Consider the following 15589-nt stretch of genomic DNA (forward strand, 5'->3'; position numbering starts at 1 on the left):
GGGAGCAAGGCTTAACTAAACATCTTCTCCATAAAATAAATGCTTCCAGGTTACTCCCAGTCCAGGTTCCACTCAGAGGAGCATCTGATCTCAATTACCAGGAATGCTGTAGGAAGCAGCGAGCCTCAGTTGCAGCCTGCGCCAACATCTCCATGGCAACCTGCACAGATAGGTCCTTTTCAGGCACTTGTAAGGCGGGAAAAGATGATTTGATAATTAGTTCCTGATGCGTCTCATTCTTCTTTATATCGATCATGTCTAGGAAACAGAATGGAACCCAAATACAGTTTGAAGCCTCAGACGTTGGTTGGTTGGTTTGTACACTTAATGCTCGCTGAAGAGTGATCCTCAGTTTTCACTTACAAAGCTTCAAAATGCTAAACTCTGAAAAACTGTGAAAAACCGTGCTCAGACAACTGTAAACAATAGGTGCGCTGATTTCCTCTAAACAATAAGTTGCTTTAAATTGTGCATTTTTTTCAGAAAGCACCACATATAGGCAGCAGAATGAGCTGGATTAAATTATTTCATATAAAATTAGTGTTTTCATTTTGGTTACAGAACAGTGCTGCTTTTGATGAACTCGGGAAGAATATAAAGCAAGCGAATGCAGAGAAGACAACAAACTATATATGGAAATCTAGCATGTGTGCCATTTTTGAGGTAATCAAAACAACAGTGGAAAATAGATTCTACATGAAGTGGACTTTTTACAGCACTCATAACATTTTAAATTGAAATGGGAGATTTTAGCTAGAGCAAAGAAGGCAGAAGTTTAAATTCCTGGGGAATAATAGTTTAAACACCTTATTTTGGGCATAGTCAGCAAAAGTTTTGATTTGTGACTCTATACATGGAATTTTTATTCTCCAGTGCCCATTAATTAATTTAATAATAATAATAAAATAACTGTCCAAATTGGTGTACAGTCCCTACAAGTAACTAAGTTCGTGAAGGAAAACCAGCTTTGAAGACTTTGAAATGTCATCTTTTGTTGTTGTTGTTTTGAATTATTTTGTTGCAACTTTTAGAAGTCTGATTTTCTGGTCATTTTAAAGTAGACCTTCAGGAATCTTTTTGGAAACACAAATATATCATTAGAAAACAGTAATATTCTTCTAACTTAACAAGTTAAATCAATAAGTTAGATTAATGCAAATACAATATAACAAATTAACAAGCGACATAAATTTCACTGAGGATTTTGCAAAAAATGGATAAAGTATCTGTATGATTTTAGCAAGCATTTAAAGCTACAGAGCACATGTTAGATATAAGGCTAACAAATAGCTTATATCGTTATCATTTTACAACAGATTTGATTAACTTCCTTCCGAGACACCACAATTACAGAAGTATGCAAAGTTTAAAAGAATTAGCTGAATTCTTCAGTCTAGATCAAACTTATCTGAACAAGGACACGACAAACAGGTTAGCTCTAAAATTGTTACAGTGTGCAGGGAATTATACAAAAGTGCTTTCAAAAGGCTAAAATCTCACAAAGGTTTGGCTCAAATGGCATCTCAACTGGAAGGTATCAGAGATCAGAAAATGGAAACTCGGCTGCATTTGTTTCTTTCCTCCATTTCCCCAGTGATTCAAACCTGGCTACACCAGTGACAGTGTTCCTATCTTTATTGTAAGACTGGTGACCTCAGCCTTACAAAAAAATAAACACAGCTCTTACTTTCTAAGATCACAGCCTTTTGTTTCATGCATATGAAAAAAATTGGCAGAACCCAAAAGGTTTTGACCTTCATCCAAATAAAAATTACCAGGACTGTGATTTTTGACACATTTGGTTTATAAGTGTGATTTAATTTACTGTGACTTTAAAAATAAGTTTTTGATTATAAAATGACAAAAAATGTAATATTAACCTTTATAGAATTCAGTAAAGTCAGTGAAGTCTTTCCTTTAATTATATGCAGACTACTTGTACTCATGTGCCTACTTATGGCAGTTATATAATGTATTTTCAATACATATGTTTATCCAATAGTAGATCCTTATAATCATTTCACAATAATTAAAAGGAAACACAACCTTTATCTACAAACACAAGGGCCAATAATAAGTTTAGGAGAAGCCCGTATTCTGGTATTATATTTTTATGTGTGATGATTAGGCAGTCTTAAAGTCTTTACTGGTAATGCAAGTGAAAACAACTGAAGAACCAACTTTTTGCCTGAGTAAAGTACTTTATTTATGTTTGGGGTGTAGTGTGTGTATGTATTAATGTATTTGGTTTTTGGTTAAAAACTTGCCTGAATGGATGTTGATGTTTACCATAATTAATATAAAATAAAAATAAATACAGTGTATCATTGCCTTTAAGCTCTTTAAGAGCAAATAATACCAAATAATGCACCAAATAAACCAAATAATACAAATTTATCCAGTAAAGATATGGTTCTAACTTTCTTATGAAAATGTTTGTCATATCTTTCTAAAAGATTGTTGTGTGGGTGCAGTTTTAGAAGACCTATTATGAGTTTTATAAAGCACACACATCACTTTCTGAACAAACTACACCCCTGTGACTCCACTGTTACCTAGTGATACTTCAGTGAGTGAAACATCCTGGGTTAGGATTAGGGTTGCTTCAGCTAACAAAGTAACTATGGGCCCAAATTCAAGTTTTTAGAAAAAACAAAACAAACTATTTTGCTGTGAAATTCTAGTGGGCTATTTATGTTTTGATAGGTGCAATTAGACTACAGAAAATACATACAACAGTAAGTGCAAATAATTGTGTATGCTAATTAAAAAAAGAATGGTGGCTTGACTAAAGTTTTGCATCATAATGGTCACTGAAATGAAACGTAATGGGGTGTTAAGGTTGTATACACAGTATGTGTTGATTTTACAGAGCTAATGTCCCCTGTATTAATTTAACCGTTCACACAATGCGATGCTAAATAAATGTACCAGCAGGTGGGGATATAACACCTTGAAACTTTCTCAAAGCGGTTTGGTTTCACTGCATTGATCTGAACGGTATATATATATACATATGTGTGTGTGTATATAGACACATATGCATATGTAAAAAGGGTCCATTTCAGTTTTTGAAGTTTGAATTTCTGCCAGTCTGTGTAAAACTGTCCAATCAGAAAGCTTTGAAGCCAGTAGTACACTGTGGGTTTTCTGTGAAATTCTGCTCAAAACTAAATAGAGGAAGTGGAGGATGCTTTGTTACCGCCCATTTCCCGATAGTTAATTATAAAGCCAGTGAGACTGCATCAGAATGGTCTCAATGACACGTTATGAAGACAGCAGCCTATCTCTGTTTTTCAAACATATTAGAAAGAACAGAATAACACTGTGATAGAACATTTAGACTCTAATTTAGCTCAGCATGAAAGGTGAGTTCTAAAATTATCTAAATTTGATGCTCGTTTTTAAAACATCAACTCAGTGTCATTATTATTATTATCTTCTGTAGCATTTGGCATCTTCATCTGGGTGTTCATCACCCTGCTGCTTTTGCTGCTGCTGGAGAGTTCATCATGTGCTGGTGACTCAAGTGTTGGTAAGCAGTTCTTTAATTACAACATGGGACATGATGATTGATTATCCTGATGACCTTTTGATTTTCAGTAAACAATCATTTCTCCCGTATCGTTTCTTGTTGTGTTAGTCTGTTCATTTTCTACATGAAGGTTAATCAAGCATATTAGCAACCACCCAACCAACTCTAATATTTGCTGATTAAACATTTAGCACATAAAGAGTCAAAGCTGTGGCCTGGGGGGCCCAAAATTAGCTTTCCCATTCATTCCACTGCAGGGCTCTGGAAAGTTCACAGTGGAAAGTGCACTGATATTCCTGGTATTCCTGCCAGAAAGTAACACCTCACGAAACTTCAGCTGTTCACAAACATCTCAAGCTGCCCGTAGTGTGTTCTCTCTGTTAGCGGTTTGCTTATTAAACAATATTTATGAAACTATCTCAGCATTTCTGAGTAACATCCATTCTTCTATCATGACTTTTAATTGATGTGCTGCAGAGCGCAGTTGCATAGTAACAGTTATTACCCACGCGTGATGGTTAGCAAATTATCTGTTTTCTTTTTCATTCATCATTCATTCAACAGCAGAAGACAATGGGTGCAGAGAGAGCTTCAGATCAGGAGGAACTATTGAGAGCTTGACAATGCTTTAAGTTCCACTGTTTAGTATGTTTCATGTTTTGTATGCACATGTGAATTCATGTGCTGAAATTTGGCAGGGTACTCTGCACAAAGAAAGAAAGAAAAAATGGTTTAGAAAGCCAAGATAAGGGAAGGTATTTGGGAAGGAAGTCAACAAAGGCATACAGATTTAAACTTCTTGCAACATAGTTACTATAGTCAGCGACAGTAAACAGGGAATCTCCAAATGTTCTTATCTTGAAGGTGCTTCCATGCATAAGAAAAAACGAATTATTTAATAACCCATCATGAATTAGGTCAACTATGGATCAGAGAGATGAAAAGAAGGCTTTTTCCCGAGCTCACAAATGTTGACCCCTGTTGGTTTCAGATAAGGTCATTTTCTTTACAGACGTACACAGGGCAAATTACTGACTATTCTGACATGAATTTATTGATCGTGGGGAGAGCTTGCTTTTTCCCCACACCACTGGGAAAAGGGGTGACATTTAGAGCGATTGCACTAACAAAATACTCATTTCGCGATCATTGTGTGCACATTTAATGTTGTTGCCACTGTGTAGATTTTTACAACTCAAAGCATTAGAATTTACATGGTAAAACCTCCTTGTGACCTAAGGGGAAGTTCTTTGTGCTGCCAAGCTCGTGCGGGAGTAATGCGTTATACTTCCTGTGCAGTATTTTTGCAAAGTTAAAGTATTTTAATAACTTTATTGTTAAAAATAGTGTAGAGCCACCTCGTGCTTTTTTTTTTTTTGACAAATTCACACTGATGCACCGAAGTCTATCTGTTGTTCATTCAAGGGTAGACATGCTTAACTATCCACTCATTTCCAACTAATGAGGAAAAAAAATGCTTCAGTGTCACATTATCTCATTGAACTTCTGCAAGCAGGAAGGGGGGGAGGAAGCGATATTACAGCAAGCGTTAAAGTCACAGTGAGGTTGCTGGGTTTAATCGTAGACATTATATGCTTAGAAACCATTAAGTCAAAGTTTAGTTTTCACAGTTCATACATAGACTGTTTTCTATGTTAAAAGCTAAATGCAAACTCTGTCCTTTATTAATCTGTTGTAGTTTCACAAAGTGCACAGAGTCTAGGACACTCCACTTCACTGATGTTTTGTTTTTGGTTCTTTTGCTATATGCCTCTGGTTACATTTTTGGGGAAGTGAGTTCAGCAAATGTTTAGCTTAAGGACTGTGAAAAGCTTAGTGAGACATGCATACGTTAACAAGCACAAATGCAGCTATATTTGAATTCATCCTGCACTTTCACACTGTCTGTGCCTTATTAAAATGGGCCTTTAAAATCATATTCAGTGGGTTTTTTGAAGCTATTTGAATGTAGGTGCAGATAAAGCTCAAGTCTAGTTCCGTTTCTTAGAATTAATTAACTGTAATTTAGAGAGTTTTTTTTAGTGTAATAAAAAACATCCAAATATTGTAACTCCATGTCTTCTACAGACATACCTACAGTACATGTACAAAACAGCTCACTACTAAGATCAGACCCTGATATTAATTGCTGATTTATTTGTAAGTTTCAGTGGTATTTTTACTCTACAGTGGCCCACCACCCCACCCCACCCCCACACACGCGCGCACACATCTTGTATATTATACTAGAAAATTAATTTGTTGAAGCCTCTTCAAACTTAAAATGGGTAAAAAAAAATGTAATGAGTTTAACAGTGATTATGTGGTTATGGACACCTTTATTCTTCAACACAGGTTAAACTTTCTTAGGCGAGCTCTTTTGGAAATTTCTTTCAGTAGTCTGCGCAAGTGATCCTCCGGGCTTCCAGAAAGGAGTCAATGCTCGTCTTGGGATGTTGGCTCCTTTTTTCCCCTTCTTTGCCAGGATGATCCCACATTACTTCAGTAATGTTTTTACAGCATTAGCTATGTATTTTTCATCATTGTCATGTTAAAAAATGAAGTCATTGCCAGTCAAACTCCCAATGAATACAATGTCGATCCATTAAAAGTGTCCATAGATGGCTTTAGACACTGTTGTACTGCTTTTCTGTCTTCCTCCATACATATTGACATGGAGACAACAATTTGAACAAAAAGAATTTAAATTTGGATTTATCCGTGTATAGGCCTTTTTGCACATGATTGTCATGTTTAATTTTGCATACCTCAGCATTTTTCCTGTTTTGCTGCTTCCTTGAGGCTTCTCGACAGCCACTCTTACACTTAGACCACTTGTGATTAACCTTAAATAAACAATAAACTGGTCAATGCAGCAAGGCTAAAAGTGTGGACCAACACAGACAGAAGAAAAACAGTGCCACCAATTTTGTGCAACCACTGAGCCCTTCCCCTTTTTTGCAGCCACAATGACAGAATGAGAAGAAGGGCCATTAGGTCAATAGCCATCAGAGCCTCAGAGATTGTTGATAATTCTTAGTAGAGCTTAAAATACTGAAACCATATCGAGAATCACACAAAGATAAATTTGCCCTGGATTAGGCCTAGGACAGCTGATCTCAATAGTTATGTCCCGCATCATGACCCATGATGTAGATTACATGATGTAGATTACATGATGTAGATTGCAAGGAGGGACAGCACAAAGTTACTTTAATGTTTGCATTTATGGCTCAACACTTCAGCCACCAGTTCTTAAAGATAAGCTGTGACGTTTAAGGTCGGCTTCACCAACGTTTTGGGACCAAGAGTAAAATTATTTTAGTATTATTAGTAGTAGTATTTTGTAGTAGCGACATGATTCTGCACACCTTTTTTGGTGCCATACCGACTTCCTGTCTTCCACTACCTGTTGCTGTTGCACCATGCTCACTCCTCTCATTTTGCACTACAGCTCCTTATTCATCAAGACATGCATTTCTCTCATCATTACTTTTACTCATTTTATTACATATATATTTAAGATCGAACCATTAATTAATGCTTTGAATATCATCAGCCTGTCTCTAGACTGTCCCACAGGCCATTAAAGTCAGTCATCACATGACCCAGCTAATTAAAGGACAAACTTCAGTCTTCCTTTTATCTCAAAAATTCTTGAAAGAGTAGTTGTAAAACACCCAATCATTCATTTGCAGAGGAATTGTTTATTTTAAGTCAGGATTCAGAATTATGATAAAGAAACAGCAATAGTGGAGGTCAGAAATGACCTTCCTATGGCCTCTCCCATTGGGCTTATGTCCATGCTTGTCCTGTTAGAATATTAGAATAGAATATTTTATTACAGAGACTAGAACATGCCGTAGGTATTAAAGGTACTGCAATGCGGTGGTTTGAGTTATAGGTATCTGATTGTTGAGTTTTTATTGTATTATATTGGTTTGGCACTATATTACTGTAGATGAAATGTATTTGAATTTCTCACTGTGTAATGATTGACTTCAGTTGCTTTGGAAACGGCCTTACAACCCAATAATAATAATTCTTCTCTACAATCATTGCTTATGTCTTTCCAGCTACTATCAAAACTTCTGTTACACCTGCTGATGATCAGTTAATCAAGTGCATTTAATTAGTAGCATCTTACTGTTACTTACCCTCTTAATTCCTATCTAAGCAGAAAGGGTGCACTTGATTTTTCACGTCTGTATAGAGTCATGCAAAAACGTTCTTTTTCACATCACTGCATATGCATTTAGTTGTTTGAATGTCAACCGTTGCTTCATATAGATATCCTCGTGTTAATAAGCCAAGTATCCCTCACACTCTCACCCCATGAATCGTTTAGCTTAGCGGGTTTTTTTTTTTTGGTTTTTTTCCAACAGTTATTCTTTTTTTTTTTTTCTTGTTTGCAGTGAATCCCTGTTGCTACTACCCTTGTCAACATGCAGGAGTGTGCGTGCGATTTGGTACAGACAGTTTCAAATGTGACTGCACTCGCACTGGCTTTTATGGAGACAACTGCACTATTCGTGAGTACAAAAAAATTTTAAAAACTGAGCAAGTTGATCTGGAGTACCAAGCTAACCCTTTATCTTAGTTTTGTTTACATAATCCTATCTGTGCACAGCTATGATAGATAAGTCAAAAGGAAGCACTCATGAGTAACTAGATAAAAGAGCTGGTGTTTTGCATTTAGAAACCGTCCTCTCAATATTTGTCTTTGGTTGAGATGAGTAGGGTTAGGTTTTGTGTGAAGGGAGGAGACCAGAGTCACTGAAAAAACAAAATGCAAAACCTGTTTGTTAAGCGATTCTTACTGATATTTATCAAAGTTTTTAGTTGGCATGCATGTGTCACATTCGGAAACATCAATTCGAAATTACCTAATTAGGTTATTTCATAATAGGTTTTAGCACCACTTTCAAAATGTCAACTGCAATGCTTAGATTTTATGAAAGTTGTTTTAGAGATAAATTTTTGGCTAAACCTGCTACATGTGATGAATAAAGAAAACAAATGCCGTTATGTTCAGTTATACATATACATTTATTTGTTTCCCATTAATACAGGCATTAGTGATATATTTATAAATGGCTTACAATTGGCATTTAAAGGATGAAAAACTGTTTTTTCTTGATTTTTTTAAAAAAAAAAAATTTATGTGTAGCGGAGTTTTGGACCAGAATTCGACTCATGCTGAAGCCCAGTCCTTCCGTGACTCACTTCATCCTTACTCACTTCCCGTGGTTTTGGAGCCTGATAAACAACTCTTTCCTACGTGACACCTTCATGAGATTAGTGTTGACAGGTAGGTGAAATGAATAAACATTCTTAAATGAGTTACTCAGTCAGCAGACTATAAGATGTTTAGATAATTCATTTATCAATGAGAAGGTCCCAGAAAATCTCATGACACATAAAACTCATTCGAAATTCATGTTATAGGGATTTGACAATTTCCTATTTCCAGATAAACAGCTGCAAATAACAAAGCCTGCAAGATATAAGAAGAGTTCATAAAGCTAAATTTATGTATCTAATAAAGATATTTTACTTATGACTTTGACATTTATTCCTAAAGCCAGGAGTGACCTTATTCCAAGCCCTCCCACCTACAATACCAAATATGGATACATTAACTGGGAGTCCTACTCTAATATCTCCTACTACACTCGGATCCTTCCTCCTATACCTGAAGACTGTCCTTTGCCCATGGGTGCTAAAGGTGAGACCTACACAGCTAAAGAGACATAACTGTGTTTCTGTGGAAAGCTTCAAGAGCTTCTTTCTCTGCAGGTAAACCTGTTCTTCCTGATGCCAAAGTCTTGGTTGAGAGGTTTTTCAAGAGACAGAAGTTTAGGCCAGATCCTCAGGGAACCAATTTGATGTTTGCCTTTATGGCTCAACACTTCACGCACCAGTTCTTCAAGACAGACCATAAAGTTCAGGGGGGCTTCACCAAGGGTTTGGGGCATGGTGTGAGTTTCTGACATTCTGCATAACAAAGATGTGTGTTGTACATCATTTCATTACACGAAATGTAAGCCTTTTTTCCCCTTTTTTTTTTTTACCCACACAGGTAGACGCAAGCAACATCTATGGAGAAGATCTCATGAGACAACATCAACTTCGGCTTCATAAAGATGGAAAGCTGAAGTATCAGGTGTGTCTGACATAGCTGCATATAAACACTAAAGGGAGAACCTTATTATAAAAAGTTAGAGAGAACAAAGAAAGTGCTTGAGCTTTCTTGCATACATAATTAGTATGACTAGCTAAATGCATATACCTATCTACAAACCTGTAAACACTGTCATATACATTCATAGTTATATACTCACAGTTAAATACTTTCATTTAGAAAAAAGACTTGAAGGAAAGCAAAAACCTATTTAGCTTAGTTTTTTAATCAACTTCCAATAATACTTGAACAGGAATACCATTGTTTCCATATTGTGGAACTTCTCTGTGTTCATAGTTTCATCAATTTTGATGAAATCTCCAAAACATACAAATCTACATTTTTTAGATTTCTGAGTCTCGTCCTTTTTAAGGTGAAAATCTGTCAGCCTTATATGTTAGAAAATTAGACAGTGGGTTTTGAGTCTTACACTTTTGAATTTAGGTGGTTAGAGTGAGCATAACATCAAAGATGAGATTTACACTGTCACCGTGAGAACCATGACCACCCACAGTCTTGGAAATTAATCTGATCTAATGTACCAGACAAGCAAACATTTTCTTCCAAATGCTGAACTTATTAACTCCAGTCAGTCATATTTATTTTTCAAATAAAAAGTTTAAAAAAGTAATACCTGTAAGTTTTCAGCAATATCTTGTAAGGTTTGTACCTAATACGGGTATCATACTACATCCAAATTTACCTCCTCATCTTTAAGAAAACTCTCCAGAGCTCTGTGTTGTATATGTTCACTGAGTCAGATATAGATTGCTTGCACTTCCTGCAGCATGTTAACTTGTGAGAACATCGTGTTGGATTTTCTAGATGCCTGTGGTAAGTGGTTGAAAAACAAAACTTCAATAGGTAACAATTTTTTCACTGCCACCGTATCAGCATGTCTTCAGAACAGTTTAAGAAGTCTCTTTCTTTTGCCCATCTTAATCTAACAGGCTGATGTTGTTGCTTTACAAATATAGTTCATCAGATATTTGTTTTTGTTTTCTTTTTTTTTAAATTTTACATGAATTCCACTAGTATTAATTAATGTCAGTTTCTTTAATATAGTCAGTTAACATAGTAAAGAAATCACTGAAATTAACTCCTCTTCCACAGCTGGTAAATGGTGAGGTGTACCCTCCTACAGTGTCTGAGGTCCCAGTACACATGGTGTATCCTGAAAACATCCCAGCAGACAAGCGTCTGGCCATCGGTCAGGAGGTATTTGGCATCCTGCCGGGTCTAACCATGTATGCCACCATATGGCTGCGGGAACATAACAGAGTCTGTGACATCCTAAAGGCAGAACATCCCACCTGGGATGATGAGCAGCTTTTCCAGACAGCCAGACTCATCATTATTGGTGAGTAAAAGTAAATATTTAATCAGAGAATGACTGAAACACACAAAGTAAGTGAAACACAGTAAATTCAAAACGCTAGTCTTTTCACTTTTTGTACATCTTTATCACTACTTGTCTATGCGTTGATATCTTTAGTTTTTTTGTTTCTTTTTTGGCTACAGCGGTAAATTGGCTACAGTTTGTGACCAGTGGTGAACTGCCGCTGGTAAAACAGACTGATATGAAGTTTTCTGCAGACATTCATAGCTAAATGTCCTAAATGGCTCTGCTTGAGTCTAATTGAATCAGTTGAATATTTTGCAATTCTGTACAGCCTGGATGAAGCACTTGAATGAAAGGTTATATTTTAGCTTGTCATTTTAGGGACTATGCAAAGTAATTATCACTTGTCTACGTTAAGTCAAAATGTTAAGTCAAACCTAATTTATACCATAATTTATGTATATAAATATTATTGTGTCATCAATTTTATTACTTGAGCAGGATTATGATTTTACTTGAGCGAAAGGGCCACACACCAAAACAGTTACTCAGCACAAAACATATTTCAGGCTCTTGGCCAGTACATTTTTCATATGATACATATGTATTAAGATAAAAGGCCACATATGAGCTTGGGTGTTTTCTGATTCAATTCTGAGGCATAAATCAGAAAAATGTCCATATACTCTCAGTATACAACAAAAGGCAGGTTTAAGAGTTATTTTAATGTGTATTAAAGTCATTTGCAGTGTCCTGTTTATGGCAGTGCCTCACCCTTAGAGCTTTGAAGTTTGAGGTTGTAAATTTAAAGGTTTGTGCTCTGCTTTGAGAAGGTGATGCCACGATCACTACGTGTGCACGGTTGCTGTTCTTTTTCTGGCTTTGTTTGATGTGTCTGCTGATCGCTGTTTTGTTGTTCAAACCACAGAAGACGCCACCAGACGCTCAGTATTTGCCCATTTATTCACCAACAAACCACTCATGAATTTGACACTGTTCACTGTTTCAGTGTTTCGTTAATTACTAAACATGAAGATAAATAATATTATTTTTCCACAAATCTAAGCTAATTTTTGTATTTCACCCACAGGTGAGATCATCAACATTATAATAGAAGAGTATGTGCAGCACCTGAGTGGCTACATGCTGGACTTGAAGTTTGATCCGTCCCTGCTCTTCAATACACGTTTCCAGTACAGCAATCGAATCGCCCTGGAGTTCTGCCACCTCTACCACTGGCACCCTCTGATGCCCGACAGCATTGTCATAGAGGGAGAGGAAATACCATACTCTCAGTTTTTATACAACACATCCCTCCTGATGCATTACGGGGTGGAAAGGCTGGTGGACGCATTCTCTCGACAGATTGCAGGACAGGTAACAGAATTATAGAAGTCAGAAAACGGGAAACGGGGACGTGTATATTTTTACCATTGCATAACGGCAATGCTGTCAATCAGTTAACAGAAAGCAACACCATGAGCCTCATATACTTTATCGTTTTATAAATAAAGATAAAGCACACTGTATGATAACAATAATCATCGGTTCTCACTGTGTTATGAAACTACAGCTACTTATGACAGATGATGCAGTGCAATTCATTTTCACAAACACTGAATGTCTACATTTCGTAACTCACAATTACTTCCTAAAATGAGATTAGTAATAATGCTATCAAGTTATGTCTTTTAGCAGCATTAGATTAATGCAAAGTGGTATAGTACTTCTGTTTGTTGCAAGGCTGAGAACGTGTTGCAAGCTGTCATGGAACAGCAGAGTTTGTCACTCACTGCTCATGAAAAAACATTTTTGTGGCTTATATTCACACTTTTAGATAGGAGGAGGTCACAACTCTCATCAAGTGGTGCTTAAGGTTGCAGAAATGGTCATCAGAGAATCCAGAGCTACACGTGTGCAGCCTTTCAATGAATATAGGAAGAGGTTTAACCTGAAGCCTTACACATCCTTTGATGAATTAACTGGTAAGTTAAAGAAATATGAACACATGCATGCTCCCTTTGTTACTCATTACACATATGTGACACAAAATGCAATATATGCATGCATGCATTTTCCTCAACCACACAGCAGCATAGCACATGTGTGTAAACAGCACTGGGCTTAGTGTCTTTGACTGTGCTTTTCAAGGCACTGTCTACATTTTCACACAGCATTACTAGATATATTTATTTTCCCTGTGTTGAACATATGATCAGTAAATTCAAACGTCCCATATAGAATGATAATTTGATTCTATTGTGATACTTAGTAGTTGGGGTGGCTGTACCTCAGGAGGTAGAGCAGCTCATCTAATAATTAGAAGGTTGGTTGTTTGATCCCTGGCTGCTCCAGTCTCCAGTTTGCATGCCAAAGTGTCCTTGGGAAAGAAACCTGCATTCACTGAAGTGTAAATGTGGGTGTTAGATAGAAAACACTTTAGAAGAAAGTGCTTATAAAAGGATATAGTGCTCAAATAGAGTAGAAAAGTGTTATATAAGTTATATAAGCAAATACTCACTTTTGTAACTTCTTTAATAAAAACTGTTGCAGTAGTCCCAGCTGAGTGAGAGGCAGGATACACTTTTTGACAAGAAAAATATCAATTATAAACCAAAGCAGCAGAAATATTCAGCTGATAGTGCTGGATGAAAAAAATTATTTAATTAAAAAATTATTATTGTAATTTATCCAGATGGTGACTTAAATGTGTGCCCGAATTTTTACAGTAAACCATTTAGTGTATGTTGAGTAATCTGAGTTGCCTCATGTAGCTTGCTGGAGAATCAGTCGATTTTGAGGGCTTCGTGCAGTATGAATGTTTATATACAATTAAATGAACGCACCAGTAGTTAATGAAATCAGTGTTTGACTGGATTCTAACTGTTGGCATTAAGACTATGGTAAGTGTACATAAAATTTGTTCAGCAACAGAAAATCACTCTTTTTATTTTACATTTATAGCAACACAAGAATTAAATGAAACCTCTGCACTAATTTCCAGCCATTTTTCTTTTCCAAACAGACAACACTGAAATAGCCCGAGGTTTAGAAGAGCTCTACGGTGACATAGACGCCCTGGAGTTTTACCCAGGCATAATGCTAGAGAAAACCCGTGCTAATGCCATTTTTGGAGAGAGCATGGTGGAGATGGGTGCTCCCTTTTCACTGAAAGGCCTGCTTGGAAACCCAATCTGCTCGCCTCAATACTGGAAGCCCAGCACCTTTGGAGGAGAAACCGGCTTTAATATCGTCAAGACGGCCACTCTGAAAAAACTGGTGTGTCTCAACAGCAAATGGTGTCCATATGTGGACTTCCATGTGCCGCGCAATGAGGACGAGGCAAAACCGAGGAAACCATCCACTGAACTTTGAATTCCGACCTGAATTATTATCCTATTCAGACAGAGTTTTTTGGCTTTTACTGAGAAAGGATGATTTTAATACACAGTAGGTGTAACCCTGCCAGCAGTGAGTGATGTGCCAAAAATTTCGGAAGGTCTACCTCATAGAAATAAAGATGACAAACCATCGAATCAGATCTGGTAACCCATATATTACTTGATACTCAGCACCACAGTTCCTCTAAACCTTGATTTCTTTTTTTTTACATGCTTTAATTTGCAGGCTTTTGAATAAGATTATATTTTTTAAATTTTAAAAAGAAGGAAAACTTGTTTATTTTTAAAGTGCAAAAAATAAATGTGAGCGACACCAAAGATTGATGTGTTATTTTTGATCAAAATGAGCTTTTAATCTCTGAGAAACACTGTCATTCAGTAATAACAGGAGATTTACGAATAAATCAAAGTGTTTTGGCAAACTACGTGTGTTTCTTTCTTGAGTAGATTAAAAATCACAGGCTGCGTGTTGGTGGAGTGGTGAGTGAAGGAAGCTTCTGGATAAAATCGCAATGTGGACGTTCTGTGGGGAGTTTGCATGTTCCTGTTCGCCTGCTTTCTTCGGGTACTTTAGCCTCTTTGCAGAGTCCAAAGTCACGCATTTTAGGTTAACTATTGAGTCTAAATTAGCTATGGATAGTTTATGAAGTGCTGTAAGAAGATACGGTTAGAATGTGATTTATAGTCTAAATTTCTTTGAGTGAAAGAAAAAAGTCACAGCAAGCAAAATCTAAACTCCTATTAAAACGAGCCAAGATCACCCAGCCTCTGATTTTCAGGAAGTGTGTGCCACAGGTGGAGGGTTGCTTTCTTTTGAATCCTGGCAACACTGACTAACACTGACCTGTCTGTCATTACCTACAGGGTCTGGTGCTACTATACCTATTGTAGGATTCACCTCTATGAAGTAAGAAAGCTTGACTTAATTAAACCCTGAGTAAAAGTTGATTTAACTCTTTTCAAAGGCCAAGATTAATGGGTTACATTTTATAAATGTATTTCCTGATTATGCAAAGTAATTTCTATTTCTTCTGTTTTCTATTCTCTGTGGCAATAAATAGTATAGACTGACAGACAGCATCAACCATAATATTTTTATCCCCATGACATTTTATTCCTCTTTCTCA

General features: G+C 36.6%; 1 protein-coding gene across 1 annotated transcript; it reads left to right on the plus strand.

Moving 5' to 3' along the window:
• Window positions 1-3270: 3270 nt before the first annotated feature.
• On the plus strand, window positions 3271-14804 carry ptgs1 (prostaglandin-endoperoxide synthase 1). The gene is made up of 11 exons (XM_063489406.1): window positions 3271-3368; window positions 3449-3535; window positions 7951-8067; window positions 8706-8846; window positions 9120-9263; window positions 9335-9516; window positions 9618-9701; window positions 10833-11079; window positions 12152-12438; window positions 12899-13046; window positions 14087-14804. The coding sequence occupies exons 1-11, from the start codon at window positions 3362-3364 to the stop codon at window positions 14434-14436; spliced, it is 1794 nt and encodes a 597-aa protein (XP_063345476.1). The 5' UTR covers window positions 3271-3361; the 3' UTR covers window positions 14437-14804.
• Window positions 14805-15589: the final 785 nt, after the last annotated feature.

This window comes from Pelmatolapia mariae, linkage group LG12, assembly GCF_036321145.2.
Source record: "Pelmatolapia mariae isolate MD_Pm_ZW linkage group LG12, Pm_UMD_F_2, whole genome shotgun sequence".
Classification (NCBI taxonomy): Eukaryota; Metazoa; Chordata; class Actinopteri; order Cichliformes; family Cichlidae; genus Pelmatolapia; species Pelmatolapia mariae.

Coding starts and splice junctions, on each gene's coding strand:
- ptgs1 (XM_063489406.1), top strand. Junction 9,702..10,832: donor ATGGAAAGCTGAAGTATCAG/GTGTGTCTGACA, acceptor CCTCTTCCACAG/CTGGTAAATGGTGAGGTGTA. Junction 13,047..14,086: donor ATCCTTTGATGAATTAACTG/GTAAGTTAAAGA, acceptor TTTTCCAAACAG/ACAACACTGAAATAGCCCGA.